The 25657-nt window shown below is 40.9% G+C and overlaps 1 protein-coding gene across 15 annotated transcripts in view; it reads left to right on the forward strand.

Annotated features, from left to right (window-relative positions):
• Positions 1-25657, forward strand: part of NEO1 (neogenin 1) — a 168296-nt gene that overhangs the window by 69074 nt on the left and 73565 nt on the right. For all 15 annotated transcript variants that reach the window (XM_053272323.1, XM_053272319.1, XM_053272309.1 and 12 more), the window contains exons 6-7: positions 9774-9928; positions 12234-12354. In XM_053272323.1, the coding sequence (XP_053128298.1) occupies positions 9774-9928; positions 12234-12354 (276 nt within the window). The remainder of the gene's footprint in view (positions 1-9773; positions 9929-12233; positions 12355-25657) is intronic.

Consider the following 25657-nt stretch of genomic DNA (forward strand, 5'->3'; position numbering starts at 1 on the left):
GGGAATTATGCCTCCGGGCAGTTCTGTATGAAAAAGCCTTATGACCCCTGACACTGATGCCGAGATTTCCACTGCCCTTGACATCCACCTCCACACTTTTTTCTGACCGGATTGATGTCGACATCGGGACTCTCTCTCCCCTCAGGGAAAGTCCCATACACCACATTCTCGGAGTGAATACTCGGAAGCTGTTTTCAAGAGGATGTCAGCGGGGAGGAAAAGCGGCACCGTAAGCGGCACAGAAGAACTTCAGTGTCTACATTGATGTCGAGGCACTCAACATTGAAAGATGGTCATTCAGTTTTATCCAGTCCTAAATCTAAAGAGCTACTGCTGTTGACATAGGACTTGTGCTTGGCGGTTTCGGTATCAGTTGAGACTCCCCCCCCCCCCAGCTGTTGGCAGCACAACTTTCAAGGTCAAGCTTGCAATGTTGATCTTCTTTATTGTCACCGGGGGAAGAGCAGGTGCATCCGAGTGCAGTGGGGGGGCATTGACATTGCTACAAAGTGGAGATGTGAACAGACCAAACCTTTAGACCAAAAGTGGTCTTGGATTTTCACATCAGCCAGGATATTGCTTGTCATTCTTACTTTATGAACCCTTGTACTCTTCTAGAAAGGTCTCTTCACTCCACAGATGTCAGAAGGTCAATACTTTGTTACATGGACAGGACCAAGGAGTTCAGAAAGTCTTCAGCTTTTTGTGTCTTTTAAAGGAAAGAAAAAAGGACATCCAATCGCTAGACAAAGGCTGTCATACTGGCTAATAGAACACATTTTCATGTGTTATAAGTTACAAAAAGTCAAGCCCCCATCTACAATCAGAGCTTATTCTCTACAAGAGGAATTACCACATCAGCAGTGCATATGTTCGGAATAAGTATGACGGACATTTGTAAGGCAGCAACTTGGTTTTTGGACCTGACTTTTATAAGACATTATTCTGTAGATATCGCTTGGCAGTGGTGGCCAACTTTGGACAGGCAGTTTTTAAAAGATACTTTAGTAACAGCCTTCATGGTGAGCTTGCTAATCACCCATTTTGTGAAGGAACACGGATCACTTCAAAGATAAACAGATTGCTTACTTGTAACAGGTGATCCATGTTCATTCGCAAGACCCACCCAGCCTCCCCACTACTTGGATGTTACTACAGCAATCATTATTTACCTCTTCTCTCTCTCTACGATTCGATGATCTTCACAACAGTCGTTCAGGAACTGAGCAACGGGTGCTCTGACTGCCAAAGATAAGACACGCCTCATGCGTGGTGGGTGGCTCTAAAGAGCACCTCAAGGAACTAAATAATTCTTCTGTGCGTGCTACTGCACAGGCTCAGAACCCATTTTGTGAATGAACATGGATCACCTAAAGATCACCTGTTACAGGTAAGCAACCTGTTTTTCTTGGCCATGCTATAGTATGAGAGAACATTGAGAACGGACTTTTGAAATGTGTATATATAATGTGCTATTGCATTGCACACCCAGATTCAATAAAGACAAGACCCATGCGATTAGATGCACTAGGGCCATTTTTATTATTACATAACCTACAACGAGGAACAATTGGAGTGTAGGTACCTGCTCTATGGGTCAGCCTCATGAGGACCGCCCAAAACAGGGTGAAAGATGGTGTTAATTTAGCCTGGACAAAATCCGGACATCATAACAACCATGAGGTGTTAACACCGCTGAGGGGTGGCTAACCAGGCCCGCCCCCAGGCCACAGAACTCTGAGTGGTGTGTGCCAGCCAGCCTCAAGTAGGGTTGGATCCCAGCTGAAGGGCCGCAAAACCTGCAAGGGCTGGTCCTCCAGTCAGACACCAATCAAGACAACTTACACCAACTCGCACAAAGTGATCAAACATCGAAATGACAACTCTACAATTAACTTCAGTGAGAAGTAGGCAAAAAAAGGCTACACCAAAACTAATCAAGTGTGACCCAAAAAATTCCTACTTGGCCACAAAAGGTGACCAGATAACCCTCACTGACATGGGATCGGAGGGAGGGTGCTTAGTGCAAAGCAACTGAGGGAGGACAGAATGGAAGTCGGCCATTTATGCAGCTGCTCCTGTGCTCCTATTGGATGGCCTGAGACACGTGGCATGGAAGCCAAGATGGCAGCCCCTGCGTCTGCCTCAAGGACCGGGAGCACAACCCCGCCCCCTGCAAAGGCACATATGGTGATGGGGAGTGGCAATCCACATGGAATGAAATCAGTTGAACAATACAATGAAGAACTTAAACTGGCAAGCTGAGATTTCCTCCAGTAGTTTACCCATCTGATTAGGACAGGACCAATGTGCTTATATCTGTGGAAAGATAACATTAATACTCTCTGATATTTCTCATATAGATTACTCAGCTACAAATATAGATAATGTTTTGTTGTAAACTGCTATGACATTTTGCATGGAATGTGAGGCCTTCTGGAAGCTGCTGAGTTTTTTATAAATATTGGTAGCTTTGAACCATGATTCCATGTCACCTCCAAACTGGGCCTGCGTGTGTATGTGGACTTTTTTTTTTTTTTTAAAGGACATTATTTATTTATTTATTTGATTTATATACTGCCCTTCCAAAAATGGCTCAGGGTGTTATGTTTAATCTGATGTACTGATTCAGTTATCTAGGAGGCTACTTGGGAAATATGCACAATGTTGTAATGAGCATGTGCAAGTGGGTTCTTGTCTCCAAGTGCTAGAACTGATCCCTGCTCACCTGGGGGCAATGTTTACTTGTCAAGACCTTTTAAAAAAACTAATTGATTCTTGCTGAAGAGCAGAAGCTTCAAATATTGTCTTTTTCTAAGAGTTTGTATGGAAACTTCCCATAATTGTGTTTGAGACTGATTTTGCTTTAAGGTTATTCAACACAAAGGCACTTAAGGTTATAATAATATAACTTAATTAATGTGTCTAAGTCATATATTGGAGACTTGAGCCAAAAGTCATAGTCTCTTCAAGGATTTTCTTCACTTAAATCTAAAGATTTTTTATCCCTAGTCCACTATGATATGCTGCATAAAATCTATTTTTTCCTGTTCACTAGTCTAGTCAGTTAGTTTCCCTATGAATAAGTTCTGGTTATTTTTATTTTTAAATCTAGCTCAATTCTTCAGTCCTTTCTATACCACTTCATAATTGCTAAGCTTAGGTTCAGCTGGATTCATTCTCTTTCCATGCTCCTGATACTGTTACTACAAGCAAGATCAGAAAATAACCCATGATCTTTAAGTTTGTCTCCACTCTGTTTGTGTTTCAAAGGACAATTGTGTGTTTCAGTTTCTATAGAAATGGCATGCACTCATATACTCTGGAGCAATGAGTGGTTGCATATTCCTGAAACCCCCTTCCTTTAGTGCAAGACTGCACAACTTTGGCCCTCCTGCAGAGATTAGACTACAACTCCCACCATCCCTGACCACTGGCCACTGTGACTGGGGAAGATGGGAGTTGTAGTCCAAAAACAGCTGGAAGTCCAAAGTTGTGCAGACCTCTTTTAGTGAGGTGGATTAATCAGGCATAATATACAAGATTATTGTGAAGTCTCTGTACAAATAAAGATACTAACTACATAATTTTTTTTTCCATGCTGGAAGCATGGGTTTTTAAAGGCACATAATAGAAAATTACTGGGTGGATCTAGGGGAAGTAGTTTGATCTCATTTAGTCAATAAAATAAGTGTTCTGATTTCCCTTACGTAAATTGTCAGAAGGTGGTGTCTGCTTTATTAGTTTAACTCAGGAAATAAGCTAGAGACAAACAGATGCTGACAAGGTTATAAGTTCACTTTACATCTGATAATTATTTTACACTTGTCATTCCATTGTATTGACTCCTCATATTGCTGCAGGTACCGTGCCATAAGCTAAAACGGTTGTAAACCAGTGGTTTACAACCGCTTTAGCTTATGGCAATTATAAACCGCCCAGAGACGTTAAAGGCGGTTGTAAACCCCCAGAGACTTAAGTTTTGGGTGGTATAAAAATATGTTAAATAAATAAATCAAGTGTGTGTGTGTGTGTGTGTGTGTGTGTGTGTGTGTGTGAGTGCGCATGCACACATGCGTGGATTTGTGTTTTTTCCTGACCTGTCAGCTTCTAACTGAACGGTGCTGCAGATTATGATCACTGCATCACTTTTTAACAAAAGATTCTCAAATGGTTTTACGTATCAAAAGAAAAGAGAAGATGGTTCCCTGTTCCAAAAGGGCTTGCAATATTTTTAAAACACCAACTGCCTATCACCAGCAAAGCTGCTAGGGAGACACTATGCTGAGTTGAATAGGGTTAGTTGCTCCCCGGTTCTTTGCTATATATGAGAACCACCACTTGAAAAGGTGTTCTTTGCCCAGTTAGCAGGGGTTCCAGTATCTCTAGTTCCTATTTTTGAAAGGTATTGCATTGGCCAGGAGTGCTTTTTATCAGTTTTGGCTGATATGCTATGTCCATTTCTTGAGATAAACAACTTTAAAACAGTGGTGGATATGCTGGTAACATCCAAGCTGGATTAGTGCAATGCATTCTATATTGAGCTGTCTTTGTACATAGTTTGGAAACTCCAAATGGTGCACAATGCGGCAGCCAGGTTGGTCTCCAGGGTCTCCTGTAGAGACCACATTACTCCTATTATAAATGAACTACACCGGCTGCCAAAGTGCTGTTTATTACCTACAAAGCCCTGAATGGCTTGGGCCCAGGGTAAATAAGAAAGCATGAACCCCGCTACCTATGAGGATCATGGGGGGAGGTGCAGTTGTGGTTACTTGGTGGTGACCCAAAACTGGGCCTTCCCTAGGGATGCCCCAAGGCTTTGGAACATACTCCCAAATGAAACCAGAATCTCCCCATCTCTGGTTGTTCTTAAATGACTTTTGAAAATACACCTGTTTCATCAGGCTTTTTGCTTATGATGGTTTAAAGTTCTATTTATGATTATTTAAATCTGTTTTATATGATTTTTAGGTTTCCATTGCTATTTGTTTAAATTGTAAACTACTCTGAGATTTTATATAGGGCAGTATATAAATGAGTTAAACAAACATACTTGAAATACTAGATTGGAAACCAAACAAAATTAGGGTATTCTTAATACTGGTCACACAGATTTATCAGAGAAATTGCAACATACTAAGTTGCTTTATTGAGTCCAGCCCAGTATGTATGTATATATATATATCTATATATATCTATATATATATATATATATACACACATTTATATTTATTTAAAATCTTTATATACCGCCCAAAACTTGCATCTCTGGGTGGTTTACAATTAAAATCATTTAAAACTTTAAATCAATTAACTATTAAAATAATGTAAAAACACTGAAAACACTTAAAACCAGGGGTGTATCTAGGGTGGGGCAGGCAGGGCACGTGCCCCGGGCGCCACTTGAAGGAGGCGTCATTTTTTAAAATTAAAAAAAATGGCTGCCAAAACCAAAATGGCCACCACACATGCTCAAGTGGCCTCTGTGAGGCTCTAGGCCAGTGATTCTCAAAGTTGGGTCCCCAGATGTTATTGGACTTCAACTACCATAATCCCCAACCAAAGGCCACTGAGGCTGGGGATTATGGGAGTTGAAGTCCAATAACACCTGAGGACCCAAGTTTGAGAATCCCTGCTCTAGGCCATGCCAGGCCTCACAGGGGCCATTTGAACATGAGCGGTGGCCATTTTGTTTTCAGCAGTCATTTTGCTTAAAAAAATATTTTTAATAATGGCCACCACACATGCTCAAATGGTCCATGTGTGAGGCCCTAGAGGCCAGTGGGGGGAGGGGGAACCTTTGCAGACCCCCCGCCCAATGGCCTTTAGGAAGGCCTCCGCCCGAAGGGACTACAGATAATTTTTTTTTTTTAAATGTAATATAATCTAAGTCACTGTACACATATTCAGATATGTGACTTGTATGTGACCTTCACACTTGTATTTTTCAGCTGATATAATGGTAAAGTTATCTGAAAGATGGGTGTCAGATGTTTGGACAGGGGGCGCAATTTCAGTGCTTGCCCTGGGTGCTATTTTCCCTAGATACGCCTCTGCTTAAAACCCAATATTAAAAATATTAAAACTATAAATCTAATTAAAAGCCTGGGTGAATAAATGTGTCTTCAGTGCCTTTTAAAAAGTTGCCAGAGATGGGGAGGCTCTTATTTCAACAGGGAGCACATTTCAAAGCCTCAGGGCAGCAATTGAGAAGGCCTGTCCCTGAGTAGCCACCAGACAAGCTGGTGGCAAATGCAGACAGACCTCTCCTGATGATATCAGAGGGCTGTGGGGCTCATGGCGAAGATGTTCTCTTAAATAGCCAGGGCCCAAGCTGTTTAGGGCTTTATAGGTTATAACCAGCACCTTGTATTTTGCCCGGAAACATCATCAGCCGGTGTAGCTCCTTCAATACGAGAGTAATATGGTCTTTCCTAGATGATCCAGAGACCAGCCTGGCTGCTGCATTCTAAACCAACTGTAGTTTCCAGAATACATACAAGGGCAGCCCCACATAGAGCACATTGCAGTAATCCAGTCTGGAGGTTACCAGCATATGTACCACCATTTTGAGGTCACTCATCTCAAGAAACCAACGCAAGCTGGCGTATCAGCCGAAGCTGATAAAAAGCACCTCTGGCCACTGCCTCAACCTGGGACACCAGGCAGAGGTTCAGATCCAGAAGCACCCCCAGATTGTGTACCTGTTCCTTCCGCGGGGGTGTGACTGCATCCAGAACCAGCAGATCAAAATCATCTCCCGAATTCCAACCTTGCACAATAAGTACCTTTGTCTTATCTGGATTCAGTCTATTTGTTATCCCTTATCCAGCCCATTACTGCCTACAGGCAGGCATTTAGGGAGGTTGTGCCTTCTCCTGATGATATTGACATGGAAAAATAGATTTGATTGTCATCAGCGTATTGATAACACCCTGCACCAAATCTCCTGATGATCTATCCCAGTGGTTTCATGTATATGTTAAACAACATCGGAGACAATATGGGAGGGACACCATAGGAAAGTTCAGATTTTGAAGAACAAAAGTCTCCAAAAGACACCATCTGGAATCTGCCCGTGAGGTAGGAATGGAAACACTGCAAAGCAGTGCCTCCCAACCCCAGTCCCCTCAGATGTTCCTTTTTCTTTGGATTTTTAACACAAGAAGCATGAAAAAACTTGTTGTGTAATGCCTCCTTATTTACTGACTTCCTCTCCAGGATAATGTATTCCCTTTTAACTTTCCTTGTTTTATTTTTTAGTTGTCTTTTTAGAATAGTTGCAATTAATTTTACAAAAGACCATCAAGAAACTTGAAACCAATTATCAGTGGCTCATGTCATTTTGCAGTAAGATTTCTTTTGTCAGGGCTCTTGAAAAATCCTAAGGGACAATAATATGGCTAAATTAGCCACTGACATGAATCTGAAATACCTGCAATGCAGACACTATTACTGAGTTAAGGGAATTGTAGTAGCTAGCTTTGTCTGCATTTCAGCTAGGATATCTTTAAAATTGAAGCTTTATACATTAATTATGCTTTATACCACCTGCTGCTTCATGAGAAGGGCAGCTTGCCACTCTGCAAAATTTTTTTTTTAGAATGGAGCACTTAATCAATGGCAGATGTGGTTTACATACTAACGCCATGCAGAAGAACATTTAATGTGTACAGAGTTGTTGCTGATTCCCTCTGAATGCACATTGAAATATGTCCCTGAGAGTTGGAGAACCTTTGGAGACATTTTTGAGTTTTGATATTTGATGGCATTGGGGGAGTGGAGAAGGTAGAATGAAGGGTGGAGGGTTGGTGAAAACCATTCCTCCCCCCTCTTGTTTGTGCAAAATGTTTCCACATGTGTGTAAGCTTGTGAGCATCTGTACTTGATTTTTCACTAGTTCTGCAAGAGTTAAAGAAATGTTGCATTGTTCTTGCAGTAATTATTGGCTGCAAATCTCACATATGTCAACTCATATCCATTTGGCCAATACTCTGTTGGCCCATGTTTTAAACAAGTTTTATTTTCCCTTAGTACAAGAACTGCAACCTGCTGATTTTGCAAACCTTTGTTCAAAATATTCAGGGCAGTGGTTTTGAAGATGTAGGATTGCTTTGCCTCTTCCCTCTTTTATTACTTATTAAGTATGTAAACATTAAAATAAAAATGTGCATAATTTTAACTCATCACACTAAACACAATTGTACATTTAACATATTGTGTGGTAATAGCACTTAAAAAGGTGAAGAGGAAAAAGTAAGCCTCAAAGGCTGCTTTGAAATTTAATTGTCTGGTACTGAAACACGTAATTTTCCATTAATTTTTTTTAAATTTTATATAATTGGCTCATTTGCTCTCTGGTTATCAATTTAGCTTACAACCAACATCATTTGTTCTCTGGTTATCAATTTAGTATACCACCAACATCTGCACTTGTGCTTAATTGATATAAATTCTGAAATAAGCTGCAAAACTAATTATTGAAAGCATTTTAAAATTCGTTAATGGAAATAAAATGTCCAGTGAATTAAATGTTTCCATCATCTATATTTGTAAACATGATTCCTCCTCTCCCAATCTAGACAAAAACCCTTGCTTCTCTTGACAGTCAGACATGAAAATCTTTCCTTTGTTAAATACAGTCAGTTGAAGGCAGGTCTTCAGCATGTATATATTTGGACCTGCTAACAGAAACAAAGAAATACTATTGGGCCACTTTATTGACTAGTAAGCAGGACCTTTGGCTACCAATTATCTGTGTTTATATTTTTATTCCAGAACAATTGTCCTTTCCCACCTGCATGCAAATAACCAAGACATATCAGGATACCACTCTGAGTGCCATTGAGGATGAGCTCTGTCCTGATGTATCTAGATTTTTCTCCTTTTTACAGATCATTTCAGTCCAATTGCTGCTGATTACTTAGTGAAATCGATGTAACTTTAGAGGAGCAGTAGTTTTGGGCTACCTTTTCATTTAGGCTCCTTTGCCATGCAAATACTATGTAATTTTACAAGTTGACCAATGCCCATATTGTTTGAAATTCACAAAACAAGTGTGCTGAAATTGGGTCTTTAAACCACATGCCCCTTTCTAGGAATAAGCATTAAACATGTCTGAGATGGCCAAGAATGTCCCTGGTGCTATAGTAAAAGCTTCCATGGTATAGTCTCAAACTGTCTGTTATCCATCTCTGTTCCACAGGTTTTGACTATGACTTTGCTCTTGGCCTCATACCATTAATTAGCTTTTGGGCCCCAAAGAATCAGCTATGACACTCCCAAATAAATCTGCTATCCCACTCATGTTGTTGGGTTTGTAGAAGTCCAGATCACATGATGATGCTAACATGGCCCATTGTCTTGGAGAAGGAAACAGGACAGGAGACATCAGTGTGCTCTGAATGTGACTGTGCCTCAGACCTCTGTGTTGGCACTTGGACTCTACCTACAACTTTGGAACCAGTAGCCTCTCCTATTCTGTTTTCTGCTGCCACACAGACTCTGGGTGGCAATTTTTGACATCTGGTCATATACCTTTGAAAATCTTACACATATTGATTGATTGAGTGAGTGCCATCAAGTTGGTGCTGACTCTTAGCAACCACATAGATAGATTCTCTCCAGGATGATCTGCCGTCAACTTTGGTAAACTTGGCCTTGACCATACACATATAGTATGTGGTATGTATTAAGGGTGCCTGTCTTTCCCTTTTTTGTCATACAAAATGGTCAAACATAGTCAATTTCTTCCCTTATTTTATTTAAAGTGCCTCCTGAGTTTCTGAAACAACCTTCTAATATCTATGCTCATGAATCCATGGATATTGTGTTTGAGTGTGATGTGATTGGAAAACCAACTCCAACAGTGAAATGGGTGAAGAATGGAGATGTGGTGATTCCTAGTGACTACTTTAAAATTGTAGTAAGTATACAATTGCTGTAGTAAGTATAACTTATGACCTGATTTTCCTTATAACCAGATGTGCAGACTAAAACTGTATATTACAAAATGTTTATGTGCCTGCACAATATATTTTTTCCAGGAAAGTACTGTGATGTGTGGTTCTCCAGTAAAATCCCAGTAGCAAAAGACAGAAACTAGATAGAGAGATCTGTATTCTCTTCTAGTCTCTTGCTCCAGTGTGGTAGAGTCTGTTGAACTTGAAAGCTTATTCCATGTTGAAAGCTGAGAGTATGTCTATATATACCAGTGGAAGAATTATGAAAGGCCTAGAAAAGCTGGTATGGATTGCTGCCTAGTGTCAGGCTACTGAATCTTTACCAGTACTATAATTGAAAATATTTGAGAGGTCTACCTTTCTCTGGAATTTCTCTGAAGAATCACTGCAATATGCAGTATTGACAGAACTAACATTTTAATATTATAATTCTACTATTCTAAGATTTAGAAGTTAAAGTTGCAGATTGTAAAGTTTCAGAAGCAGTATTAAGCATTTATTTAATTTTTCATACCCTGCCTTTCAAACCCATGGTTTTGCATACTTGCCAGCACATATGCTCTGTACTGCATATTTCTAAAATATCGCATGTCTCTTCTAAATAATAAGTACAAAGTAGCTAAGAACTGAAAGAAGGCTGTGTATAACTGGATTTTGTCACTATATTTATCCACAATCTCTCTTATCCAGAAATGTGTATCTAGAGCAATTTAATCCTAGTGCTGAAAATAGTAGGTTCTGTACAAAGTTAATCTTTAATACATGCAGTTACTGCCTTCGGAACAACCATCTAAATTAGAGTGGAAGAATCCAGATCATAGGAAGTGGAATGAATATATTGTATGTATGTATATACCAGGCCTGTACAACTTTGGCCCTCCTGCAGATGTTGGCTTACAACTCCCATAATCCCTGTCTATTGGCCACTGTGGCTAGGGATTATGGGAGTTGTAGTCCAAAAACAGCTGGGGGGCCTAAATTGAGCAGGCCTGGTATATACAAATAAGCAACACACTGAGCCCAAAGCTGAAGAAACAGCTGGAGAAGGTATTAGAGAATAGGTAGGTTTTCAGTACTTAAAAAGAAAAATTAAAGAAGCTTATAGCATACATTAAATTAATTTCATAAATATACTGCACAAATGCCTAGTAAAGGGGGGAAATTCAGAAAAGGGAAGCAGAATAAAGATATGGTAGAGTAGCTGAAGGAAGGGAGGAGATTTCTGAATATGACTAGTGAACTAGGGGGCAAAAAGCTGTAGGGATGTGCACGATATTTATCGGCGCCGGCCGGGGTAGGGCTTTAAGGGCGGGGGAGAGTGTGCTCACCCCCCCCGCCGCGTTTCCCCCGCCGGCGCTCTCCAAATTTGAAGCCCCTCGGGGTGGCAGCGTTCCTCCTTGCCGCCCCGTTTGCCCCCTCGGCCGGAAGTGGCTGGAAGTTCCGAGCCGAATCACCGAATCTGCCCCGACACCCGAAACGTTTCGGGCACAAGCCTAAAAAGCTGTTTGAAATACCAAGGAGAAAAAAAATGACAGAAAATTATCAGAAACAGAGCACAATTTTTACCAGAATTTCTCAATAGCATAGGTATAAGAACTATGGAGTAAATCAAAACTGGGAAGAAAGCTGTGTGGTACTGGATGTCCTGTTTGCCAGAGAGCTGGAGGCATTTGGCACTGGTGTGCTGTTAAGTGAATTTGTAGATGCCTAATATAATAATTTAGCCACCTAATGGCACAGCAGGGAAGCAACCTGCCTATAGAGCAGGAGGCTGTTGGTTCGAATCCCTGCTGGTGTGTTGCCCAGAATATATGGGAAACTCCTATATCGGGCAGCAGCGACATAGGAAGGCACTGAAAGGCATCATCTCATACTGCGCGGGAGAAGGCAATGGTAAACAGTTTTCTACCAAGAAAACCACATGGCTCTGTGGTTGCCAGGAATCGACACCAACTCAATGGCACAACCAGTATAATTTACGACAAATTTTAATTAGACTAAAGCATTTCTGGTAGATACTGTAATTATGTAAATGCCCATTTAAAGTTTCTAAATGGATGGGAGTGGAGGAGACACAATAATAGTTTGTGTAGATCTTGGAACCATTTGAGGGTTGAGAAACCAGATACTTCAGGACCAGAAACATGATTAGGGTGAGTCATGAAACAAGAAGATGACTTTCATTTTCATACTTTTTGAAACCCTTGTCGTTTTGTCTGCTCTTTTTTGGTGAATATGAAATGACTCCATTTATGTGTTCTTTCTCAGAAGGAGCATAATCTACAGGTTTTGGGTTTGGTGAAATCGGATGAAGGATTTTATCAGTGCATTGCAGAAAATGATGTGGGAAACATACAGGCTGGAGCCCAGCTGATAATACTTGATCATGGTAAGAAACTGGGTCATATGTTGTCAGAAAGTGGGGCATAAATATTTTAAGTTTGCTACTTTCTCAGAAGGCATTATCTCAATTGTTTTAATAAACTGCAGTGTCTCTTTGAGCACATGGAAAGCTACTTGCTTTTGAAATCATTATTTTTGTAAAATAGTTCCTCTTATGCTTAAAACACTGGGATCAGTAACACTGAGCAAGTGAATAATGATGAGCGTAGTGAAACATTTCAAGTCTAACTAATTTAGCTGCAACAGTGATCAACAAGTCCCCCCTATAACTCCAGAAGTAATCATTAGTTCAGTGACTAGATATATTGATTAAACTCTTCTGTGGTTTGTAATATATCTATAATGCATTGGCAAAAGGACTCATTAATAGCATTTGCCTCGCTGAAACTGAAAAATGTGTCCTATGATCAATATTTCAAATTTTAAGGGAGTGCAATTATTGCCAAGAAAGACATTTTTGATCAACTAGAGCAAAATATCTGCCTAATCTCCTGCTACCCATTAGTGATGAGCATGAGCTGGTTCGGCAACTCTGGGAAGCACCAAACCGGCTTGGGCGCCAGCGTTCAAACTGGCACAGCAGGAACTGGAGCAGTTCCCTTAAAAAGCAGGTAAGGAGCTCCTTACCTGCTTGTCGCTGCCCCCACTGCTTTTCCGCCGGGAGCGCCTGCTCTCCAAAAGGTCACGCGCGGCTGTGGCGCTGTTCCCTGAAGGCTCCACATGGCATGGCCAACTCACATGGTGCATGTGTGCCGACCTGGGCCTGTTGATGCCTCCACAGCCTGAAGTGTCAGCTCACTTTCCTAGTTGCAGTGAAGTTACGCAGAGATACTGCATAACAAAAATCAGTGTTCTCATACTAAACATCAGAAATCAGTGTTTGATCTTCTAAGGCAGTGAACTCACTCATTTTATGGCGGGTGCCACCAGTGCACACTCCTCCCCCCACCGTATGCAATGGGCCAGTGCTTGGCTCAGCACCCACCCGCCCCCGCATGAGCATGCGGGGAGGGCATGCGATGAAGGGGCTTGCCAGGCACCTTCCTGTTTTCCCCTGCTGTTGCTGCTCCTGTGGGCTGCCACCACTCTCCGAAGGCATGACAGGCGATGCATGCCCGTTGGGGAGAGGGGTTAAGTGCGGGAGAGGCAAGTTAGCGGCTACCAGCGGGCTCTGTGCATGTTGCAATTTATCTGTGGGTTGCGCAATGAAGAACCCTGTTCTAAAGTCAAAGTAATTCCCGTTCCCCTTAGAGAGGGAAAACTACATAGAAGGATCGTCTTGGTTCTTCTTTTGTGGTCTCGGCACAGTCCCACACTTAGCTTTGATTTTTAAAAAAGAAAAGAAACTTGCTTTTGTCATTGGTATATGGCACCTTTGTCTTTTGGTATATGGCACTATATGTGATATGTCTGGACTTCTGGGCAAAATTCCTGTTTCTGATGAACAGGATTGTCTTTCCAGTTATTTATTTATTTAGTATATTTGTACACAGCCCCAAACTTATTTATTTATTTATTAAAACATTTTTATACCACCCAAAACTTACGTCTTTGGGCAGTTACTTGCGTCTCTGGGTGGTGTACAGCAGCATAAAACAAATTAAAACAAAATCAAAACATTAAAATAATTTCAAACTACAATTCTAGTTATAAGCTTGAGTGAATAAATGTGTCTTGAAAGACTTTTTTAAAGCTGTCAGAGGTGGGGGGAGGCTCTTATTTCAGCAGGGAGCACGTTCCAAAGTCTCAGAGAGGTAACAGAGAAGGCCCGTCCCTGAGATGGGTTGCTGGTAACTACAGACAGACCTCTCTGGATTATCTCAATAGGCGATGGGGCTCATAGTGAAGAAGATGTTCTCTTAAAAATGCCCTGGACCTAAGCTGACTGTTGTTGATTATTTCTCTATGTAAACTGCTTTGGAACCTTTTGTCGAAAAGCAGTATATAAATATTTGTTGTTGTTGTTGTTTAGGGCTTTATAGGTTATATAGGTATTTTGCCTGGAAACATATTGTCAGCATATTGACCAGTGCAGTTCTTTTAATATAGGAGTGATATGGTCTCTTCAAGATGACCCAGAGACCAGCCTGGCTGTCACATTTTGCACCAATTGCAGTTTCCGGACTACATACAAAGGCAGGAAGACGCATAGTGTTGATTCGTGCCTGCACTGCTTGGAATGCATAAAACAAGCAGTTTTCTGCACTGAGCAGAGGGTTATACTAGAAGATCTCCGGGATTCTTTCCAGCTCTAACATTCTTTGATTCAGCTGCAGTTGAACTTTGGGGCTCAATGCCTCTTTTTGAGAATGGGCATTGAAAACCTCAAAGACTTTGTCTCAGTATACCGAATGTGACCCCACTACTGTGGGTATAGTTTTTGATCCTGACCATGATCCTGACCATGATAAGTAAGTCTTTGGTCTTCAGCACAGACAATGCTGCGCAATGGTTGGATTCACAAAAGTCATGATAATACCAATAAAGGGTATTCTTATGGGGAGTGAAGTAAAGAGTAGGGCCACCTAATGGCACAGCGGGGAAATGACTTAACTAGCAAGCTAGAGGTTGCCAGTTCGAATCCCCGCTGGTATGTTTCCCAGACTATGGGAAATACCTATATCAGGCAGCAGTGATACAGGAAGGTGCTGAAAGGCATCATCTTATACTGCACGGAAGGAGGCAATGATAAACCTCACCTGTAGTCTACCAAAGAATGCAGGGCTCTGTGGTTGACAGGAGTCAGTCAACACCGACTTCACAGCACGCTTTACCTTTAGAAGAAGCATGCAGAAAATACTGATAGCTCTCTTATCTCATCTGTTTTTCTGGTGAATGTAGAACACAAGCCTGGAATTGGTGCAATGCAAGCCAATGGATTAAAAACTGAAGTAATATATTTAGTGGCACTGATTCTGGCAATTCCATCTATCTCTTTGCTTATGCTATATACAAGTGCTTTCACCTGAAATTCCAATACAGGCTTTCATGATGATATTGATGACATGATGAGCCAGCATGGTGTAGTGGTTAGAGTGCTGGACTAGGACCGGGGAGACCCAAGTTCAAATCCCCATTCAGCCATGATACTAGCTGGGTGACTCTGGGCCAGTCACTTCTCTCTTGGCCAAGCCTACTTCACAGGGTTCTTGTGAAAGAGAAACTTAAATATGTAGTACACTGCTCTGGGCTCCTTAGAGGAAGAGCGGGATATAAATGTAACAACACCAACAACAACATCCTCTTTAGAGAAGTGTTTGGGAGTTGAACTTGTTTTGGATCATTTCAGAAGCTTTTGAAAACTTCATGCACACTGTACCAGAAATCCAGCATGGCATTGGATGTATAAGTCATTTGCTCTTGCTCAGAACAAGATAGATGCATTGGGTTTCTTCCTTCCACACTGGTCACATATGCTTCCTCTGTGTCAGTCCTTGGAATGTGAGGATAGGTTCTTATGGGTGGGACAGGAAAGTCCTTACAGAAGTCCCATAAATTGTCCTCATTGTTGGGCCCTCCATAGTCTATATCGAAATATCCATTCTTGATTGAAGATTCAGAAGTAGTGTTCTGTTACACAGATTGGAAATCCTGATCATGAACTAAAAGGACGTGAGATGAAGTCATTTCTTTCTATCATCTTCTTCCTATTCACTCTGCATAGGAAGCTGTCTTATACTAAGTCAGACTAGTATCAGTGTTGTCTGTCTGGCAGAGGTTTCCCAAGGTTTCAGGCAGGAGTCTTTCCCAGCCCTACCTTGAGGTGCTGCTAGGAATTGAAACTGGGACCTTCTGCATGCAAAGCAGATGCTCTGCCACTGAGCTAAGGCTCCACTCTGGATGTTTCATGCTGCTCCCGATACGGACAAGCCATCATCTGTGCCTCCAGCACATTAAAAAGCCGCCTGAACATCTGTGAAGATCTCAACACTATTTGGAAAGATGTTCTAAATTCTGTAAATGTGGTGAAAACTGTCATTCCCTTGCACTACATAAAATTGGTATGGAGAATCTGACAAGCTGACAGAGTCAAGGTAGCAAACAAATATATATCAAATATATACAAAATTTATTCAAAGGGAAACAATAAGGAAGATACATGAAAATGAATCAAACAGATATATGAATTAATCAAGCTACTGCAGTGGGCTTAAAGCCGTGTAGTTGTAATGTAAAAGTACAAAAATGAATAATTCTCTTGTATGTAAATTTAACACAGTATTGGAAACACCATGTAGCCACAAATCACCTGGAAACGATCAGTCGTTAAAACTCTTGGAAATCCAACACATTTTGACTCAAAGTGTTCATTGGGGACTCATATTCCTAAAGTATATAGCTCCTCCAGACTGCAATTGATGTTCAGACTTGTATGCATTTTTTCATGGAGCCTCTGTTGTCATGCTTTTTGAAGAAAAGAGACTAACATAAAGACCCATCCAGTGATCCTTTAATCTGTTAGCTGTATGAAGCTGTGTATATGTGGCTGTATGTAGTGATATGCCAGTTCTCAAACCATTCATTGAATCTCAAATTGCCTTTGCCAAATAAGCTCTGCAGAAGCTTTGTTACAGTTGTGGCTGGAAGAGTGAGGGCTTTGTGTTTCCAACATTTTTTGTTTTTGTTTGCTAGTAAAGTACCTTTTTAAAAATATTGTTCTGGCAATTGAAATCAAAAATTTATATATTCCTCTGGATTTTTTTTGTAAACGGTTTAGTGAAAATCTATCCATTCGCTTTTTTCAGTATAAGAGTTTACAAAGTTCTCTCTCCACTAAGTAAAAACAGAAGTGGGAGAAATTTATGCAGCACATTTTATTTGTAGCTATTGAAGGAATGGGCCATGGAAGGGGGAGTTACTACACAAGAATATGGCAGATAAAATCACGGGAGAGGCAATGGTAAATCCCTCCTGTATTCTACCAAAGACAATCACAGGGCTCTGTGGTCACCAGGAGTCAACACCGACTCGACAGCACACTTTACCTTTAACCATGGAAATGGTTAGAATTTGGCTAGGTCCTCCATGCATCAGTGCACTACCTGTATAGGCTGGTGGCAACAGCAAAAGTTGAGGGTTAGTGTTACAGCAATATTTAAGAAGAATTTGGTAACATGTGCCTCTGATCATATGATAAGTGCTATTACCTCAGCAGGCAACTACTACAATAAGCACAATAAATAAGAATCCACACGCCAGAGATGAACGTAGAAATGAATTGAGACAATGAAAAGAAATCATATACTGCTGATAATATTTATAAACATATTTTCTTCCACAAACCCATCAGAGAGCCTCCCACAGAAGACAGATGACTTAAACAGACCCCCCCCCCAATTGAGTCAGTCTGTGCTTCCCTATTTGGATACCGAAGTCTCATGATAAAGGTTGGGGTGGGGGGCGGTGGAAACCCAATTGTGATCTTGAGGTTTCATGTCTGCTTTTCGATTTCTACTCCTTATAACTTGGCGATTTCCCCATGGATTAAATTAAAAACTAACACACTTGTTGAGCAGGCGATTCTGAGTGTAAATGTGCCCTTTCTAGCATGAATAGTGCACAGAAAGCTTTGAGAAGCCACAGATGTTTATGTGGAATGGTTTGGATGAAATAATATGATAGAACCCTATTTTACCTCTCCACTCCTATGTCTGTGTAATATAGCAGTGTGAGCAGCCTACACAGTATGCATGGCAGTGTGTTTAAGCTGTGAGTTTCTAAATCTTAAGGAAAATACATTTTAATGAAATACTGTGTTCTTTCTTTCATTTGGAATATATACTTTCTGATGTAATTTGTTTTAGCCTTAGCATAGTTTTTATCATTGGGTTTTCAGCCTCTGAGGGAAGCAGATAATTGTTTTAATTTCTCTTTATTAGTCGTGTTCAAAAACACAGTTGGCCTCTTTATTGCTCTTATGTTAACACTGAAATGTTATCTGAAATAGGGGTATCATGTTTGTTTAGAATGATAGGAAAAATTCCTTTCCTTTTTGAATTCTCTGTTTGATGCATTGTTGACACACACAATTTTAGAGTTGTTGGACATTACAGGAAAAGAGTTAATGACTTCCTTTAGATCAAAACATGACACAACACTATGGGTGGAGTATATTTATCACACTTTTATGACTTCCTTTAAGAGCTGACACTGGAAAATTTTAAAATATTCTTCTTGCCAAAATGGTAGAAAATTATACCAGTGGATTTGGAAGATAATCAAGCATGCACGCTCTCATGAAGCTTAAATAATCGACTATACAGATTTTTAAAAAGAGTATATTATATTTTCAGCCTGCAGTATAAAAATCAGATTTGTAGTAACAGGAAGAACCACAGTATCTGAGGACCCACAATATCTGTTGCAATCAAACAGCCTTCATAATTTGAGTCTCTCTGTATAGTTTGTAACATGTATAAGAGTTCAGTTTTCTGAATCTATTCCATTTTACCATAGCTTTAGAACAGCATTATGTATTATGAATGTTGCGGGAAATATCAGTGTGGTATAATACTTAATATCTTAATCTAGTTTGTCCCTCTCCATCTCCCTCTTTCTCTCTTGCCAAGCCATTATTTGAAGCTGCCAGGAACCTTGGCCACTCTGGGAAGTAAACTGCCCTGAGCCACTTTTGGAACAGAACAGGCAGATCAAAATTGTCTCTCGAGTTCCGACCCCGCACAATGAGTACCTCCATCTTATCTGGATTCAGTCTGTTATCCCTCATCAGTCTCAGTGTGTTATCCCTCATCCAGTCCATCACTGACTCCAGGCAGGCATTTAGGGAGGCTATGCCCTCTCCTGATGATGCTGACAAGGAAAAATAGATTTGGATGTCATCAGCATACTGATAGCACCCTGCACCAAATCTCCTGATGATCTATCCCAGCGATTTCATGTAGATGTTAAACAACATTGGAGACAATATGGAGCCCTGAGGGACACCATAGGGAAGTTCAGATTTTGAAGAACAAAAGTCTACAAAAGACACCATCTGGAATCTGCCTGTGAGGTAGGAGTGGAACCATTGCAAAGCAGTGCCTCCTATCCCCAACCCCTTCAGACACTCAAGAAGGATACTATGGCCGATAGTATCGAAAGCCACCGAGAGGTCCAAAAGGACCAACAGAGTCACACTTCCTCTGTCAATTCCCAATTGGAGATCATCCATCAGGCCGACCAAGGCAGTCTCCACCCCATAGCCAGCCCGAAAGCCAGTTTGAAATGGGTCAAGATAATCAGTTTCCTCCAAGACTTTCTGGAGCTGGGAGGCCACCACCCTCTCAGTTACCTTGCCCAGCCATGGAAGGTTGGAGACAGGAGGAGGAGGAGAGCAAAGCATAACGGATGCTCTTTCAACATTAAGTACTTCTGTGTACTTCTCTGCCATTTCCAAGGTTGGCCAATGTGGGGTACAGAGTTACCCCATAACAACAAAAACATTTGCATTTTCATGATATCCGGTGAAGGTTTATACTGCCCCATACCTAATTCCCTGGGCGGTTCACAATTTAAAAACACAATTAAAACATTAACATAATTAAATCAGTTTAAATGTTGGATGCAAAAAATCTATGATGTATTCTGTATTTTACACACACACACACACACACACACACACACACACACACACACCCCAGAGGCAAATCTCATTTTATCTTGCATCATTTTATGTCTCAAAATCCAATTTGAAATGAAGTGGATGGAGATGTCGTGTCTGGTGATTACAAAAGCTTTGTGGGGTGGGTGGCTAAAAGCCTGAACAAACATGAAAAGATCTTCAGAGAAAGAAAAGCATTTGATGGAATTTGAAAAATGTATTTAGAGAATGTTAAAAACACACTGTGGCTGCCATAAATGATGTTTCTGCATAAAGTGAATTCACAGTGTTCCCATCCAAAATCAGTCACCCAAGACAAACACAAACTGTGGTTCAAACTTAGAAGACAGAAAATATCTAGAGCTGACATAATTAGATCCTACCAAAATTTTTAAAAAATGTAATTACATTTCAAAACAGCCAAAGTTTATATGCAGAAGCAGAATACAAATGTAGAAGTTATTCTTTTCTTGTCAATACCAATGCCACACAGAGTACTGCTGAAACTGCAGCAGCAACAGCAGCAGTCTTGGTGTGCTTTTTCTCCCCTCTCTTCTTCTGCTTCCCAACCCAGGGGGTGCCTTTTGCCCAGGAGCCTTGGCCCAAATTCTCTCCCTCCCCTTTCTGCTTTGTCAGGATCTACCCAGGGAGACCCATCCGCCCAAATATATTCTCTTCTCTCCACCAACCTGCTGTTTCTCTGGAACAAGCAATCTCTTAGAAGCCTTGGTGGCAGCAGGCATTTAACTGGAATAGCCTGCTGCAGCCCCATCAGTTTTAAATTCCAGAATTTCACCTCCAGAGAGCGGCTGGGCTTGGGACTTGGAAACTCCTGCTGGTTGGGTTCCTGAAAACCAGGCTGTGCTGGGGAGTTCTGGGGTGGGGGATGCAGAAAAGAAGTAGACCTGTGGGAATGGGCCTTACTTGCTGCATGTCACCATCCCCTTCCCCATGGCTTATCTTGCTGCCAATGGCAAGGAGAGGGAAGGGGAGGAAGACAACGATGATGGAGGAGAATAACCTCTAATAAAGCAGGTGGGGTAGGGAAAACTTAGAAAATGACTTGGGTCCTTGGAGAGACTGGATTAGATGGTTACGCTTAAGAAAAAGTTCTTATCTTATGCTGCATCTGGCCATGGAAGAGGGAGACGGGGGAGGTACAGGTGAAACTCGGAAAATTAGAATATCGTGCAAAAGTCCATTAATTTCAGTAATGCAAATTAAAAGGTGAAACTGATATATGAGACAGACGCATTACATGCAAAGCGAGATAAGTCAAGCCTTAATTTGTTATAATTGTGATGATCATGGCGTACAGCTCATGAAAACCCCAAATCCACAATCTCAGAAAATTAGACTATTACATGGAACCAAGAAGACAAGGATTGTAGAATAGAACAATATCGGACCTCTGAAAAGTATAAGCATGCATATGTATTCAATACTTGGTTTAGGCCCCTTTTGCAGCAATTACTGCCTCAATGCGTCGTGGCATGGATGCTGTCAGCCTGTGGCACTGATGAGGTATTATGGAAGACCAGGATGCTTCATTAGCGGCCTTCAGCAATTCTGCATTGTTTGGTCTCCTGTCTCTCATCCTTCTCTTGGCAATGCCCCATAGATTCTCTGTGGGGTCAGGTCAGGCGAGTTTGCTGGCCAATCAAGCACAGTACACTGTATACTTTTCAGAGGTCCGATATCGCAGCGCGCACGCTCGTCTTTGTTGCTGGCGTGCACGCACAGCGTGAAATATGTGGCGCGCGCTCCAGCAGCTAATACGAGCGCACGCACCGCAAAGGGCACATGCACACTGCCAGCTCTTCGTAGTTTAAGGCTTACAGAGACAACGATGGGGGCAGGGGTGGCAGGGAGGAACTCTGCCGCCCCAGGAACGTTTTTAGAAGCACCAACGCCGGAGGGGGAAGAGCGGTGGGGGGGGGGTAAGTACTACCGCCCCCACCTTAAAGAGACACTCCCCCCAGTGCCGGACCATGCTTCTGTAGTTCCGTGCACATCCCTACTGTGTGATGAATGAGTGAATTCTTTATTTACGACCCAAGGTCAGCATAGCTCTGTGTGACGATTAAGTTCCTTTTATTTTCTGTTAATCATGTTGAATTGTAACTACTCATTCATGTGGATTTGGATGGTGCAGGATTTACACATTTCCACACGCAATAATTCATCACAATGATTCTCATACCTGCCTAATTATTTTAAACATAGCTGACAGCAGGGAAATGGTACCCCACTGGAATCTACTTTCTGAAGCAATTACTTCATAGGAAAGCTAGTCCTGTCCTTGAATGACTTAGAATTTTGCTCAAACAACTTTCCATTGTGTAGCTTTATATTAAGGGCACCTTTTTTTCACACGAGAAATTATAATCTTAGATATTTTACCTTGATATTTCCAGATTGACTTCTCAAATGCATCATGTGCAATATATTATTTTAAAGAAAATATTAAAGTATTTTCATATTTTCTAATTGCTGGAGCAATATTTAACTAAACAGCCCATACATATGCTTGTTTCCTATTATTTTTGTAGAGGTTTTCAGACTAGACAGCTATTTGTCAGGGATGCTGTAAGAGATTTCTGCATTAAGCAGACAGACTACAAGATTGAAATGTTTCTTTAAAAAGTATCCCTAGGTCCCTTCTAGGATTCTTCTGAAATAAGTCCCGTGAGTTCAATGGACCTTACTCACATGTAAGTGCTCATAGGATTGCAGCCATTGAAATTATATCTCAAGAGATGATAGCAAATGCTACAGCTAATTGAAAACCTTTCTGAGATGTAAAAACTGTATCCTGCTGCTGTAAGGCCTGAACATTCAGTTTGTTGCAATTCAAAAAATCATTCAGTCGGTCCGAATTTTGGCAGAGAATTAAGCGGAGAACAAGCACCACCATCTCTCCAAATTTCATAGCAGAAGTTCATGTTTGCATGTAAAAACAACTCTTTTTTTGTTGGGGATAATAATGTAATTTTCTTTTCATGTTCTTGTCCCTTTTTATTGTGCATTAAGAAAATTGGGTCACTTGTTTTTGTTTTGATTTTTAAAAAGCCAGTGAGTATTCCTCAAGTTAGTCCCCATAATAGCAGGCTAGTTCTGTCACAAATATCAGAAGTGGGATTCAAAGTTTTTGTGACAGAAAGTTTGTGCTCATAGCAATGGCATCTGCCTGCCCAGCTGAATGTGGAGGCAGCCTGAGCTGAGCATTCTGCTGGTCATTAAACCAAAACCATATATTCATTGCACCTAAACTTTGGCTTGGAATAGCTGATTTACAAGTGCCACCAGATCCTCAAATTTGGTGCAGATCCATTTAGAAATGACCAAGAGACAGCAGTTTGAAAACTGGACCAGTGAGAACGTCTGTCTCCCTCCTGAGAAAAACCTAAAGGCTCTTCACACCTAGGATTGAGCTCTGACCTCCCTCTAGCCCACTCCATAGCATATTTTCCAGCAATCACCATTGGCATCTGGTGCTGCTACTGGAGAAGAAGAAACACTCCATTAACTTTCATGTTAGTGCATACCTCCCTGTGGGGCAGAACTCTAGAGATACTAATACCACTATATTTGGGGCTGGGCTGTTGCCTTTTCTTTCTCCTTCTTCCTCTTCCTCCTCTTATCATTTTGATGTCATTTAGCCTCTTAAATAGTTGATTTGTTTAGATTTGAGTCAGTTGGGGACAGGAGTATTAATATTTAGAAAAACCACTGTAAGCCATTGAGCCTGTGATAGAGAGAGCAGGATATCACTAAAATAAATCAAATCAAACAGCACTCTGTGGTGAGCCTGCCCCAAGAGAATTAGTATTCCAGTTCAGCACTTTTATTTTTGTTAGCAGCAATATGTCTTGAAGAATTGACTTGGCATCCTTTGGTTACTGTATAGCTTTGAATGTGAACTGAAAGAACTCTTCAATTTCTGCTTTCAAGTTTTTCATGGAAAGGCATTTTGAAGTATGTGCTTTATGTCACTAGGAAATCATTGTCTTTCCAATCCAGTCAGCATGAACGTCTAACTTAACACCAAATGCAAAACTAGTCCTGTTTCCAAACAAGATGAATTTGGAAGCTTGCTTATTTTCATACTGTTGATTATATCTTTGAACACTCTCTTTGTACATATACGTTTTTCTTCATAGACATAAGTGCTGGAAACTTCCAAGTTTAATAATTTCAGGATTGTAAAGTGTGTCTATGCTTGCTACATGAAGAGATCCCTTTGTAGAACTGATCTTGTTGCTTTAAAAAACAAAACAAAAAACTAGTTAAAGTAATGCTATTCCTAGGCCTCATTAGAAGCTATAATTAGAAGTTACAATTGATAATGTTCTAAGCTTTTATAAAAATAGAAACTTATGCTGATTCCTGAATGTTTTCATTGATAAATTAGAAGCCTGAACAAATATTTTTAGAGTTGCAGTATTTAATCAGTAAATTTAAAATTTTAATTGACTAAAGGTGCTCCTAATTAATTAGGTAGCAAGGGTTTTTAAAAGGAAAAATAGGGGCTAACATCCAGAGCAACAGAGCACTTGCAGGACGATGTTGGGGTAGTGCAAAACTATTGTGTTAAGTCTGGAACTTGCACTCCAGACTAGTGTTGTGGTATCATACACATGCAGTTGCACAACTATTGTTTTAATGGAACCTTTGCTCAAAAACACTATAGTGCACTTGTGCAGATCCATGATTTTTAGCGCAACTAAGCTAACTTCTTCCACTAGAGCAAATTTGCTCATTTGGCAAGTGCTCCATTTCTCTGGATGTCAGCCAGTATGATTAATAAAAACTAGCTGGGCCAGGTGCAGAGCAGCTGTGCCTCTAGCCGCCTGCTCTGCCGCTTCCCCCATTGCCGGTGTTTTCTCTGTCACCCCCCCGGCCTGCCAGGCTTCTTCCTTACCTGGCCCACCCACCAGCCGCCATCACTGCCATTTTGCCCGCCACCATTTTGCCCGCCTGCGTAGTGTGCGGTGTGTAGCCCGCTGCCGTTTTGTCCTCCTGCTTGTCCGGCCACTGGCCGGCCACTGCGGTTTTCTTCGGCCACTGCCTTTTTCTCCTCTCCCACCCGTCCTATGGCTAGCCTATCTGGCAGCTCTCTGAAGTCTCGCGAGAGCTGTCACGCATGGGATTAGCCACGGGTATGCCTTAGAGAATTGAAAATATAGATAGTTATTTAAAAAATGGCAAGCACCATCTTAAATGAAGCATTCCCCTTTGCTACAAAATACATATGCTTCATCTAAAAATAAATGATGTTTCTTGTTTCAGGATTGTTTTATACATATGTAAATTAATACAGACTTCAATGGATCAACTAAAACTCAACCAAGATTTTTTGAGTCTTGAACCTAATCTTTATACATTTATGTAGTTATTTAAAATACATCCATCTCATCCCTCTCTCCTGAGGTGACTTACAACAGACAATTAAAAGATTTCACAATTCTGTTTTTAACATTGCGTCATCTCCAAATAATAATTTGTGAAATAAAGCATCCCACAACTACAATAATAATATGTAGTAGCCTTACAATGTGATTGATTAATCATGACAAATAATGGTTAATTAGATAACTGACTAAAGTGAATGATTGGAATTCATTGAGTTTGTGCAGTGCTTTAGAGCATTTCAAATTCTCTACTGCATATACTAATTGTAAACTAT

Source organism: Hemicordylus capensis, chromosome 10, assembly GCF_027244095.1.
Source record: "Hemicordylus capensis ecotype Gifberg chromosome 10, rHemCap1.1.pri, whole genome shotgun sequence".
Taxonomy (NCBI): Eukaryota; Metazoa; Chordata; class Lepidosauria; order Squamata; family Cordylidae; genus Hemicordylus; species Hemicordylus capensis.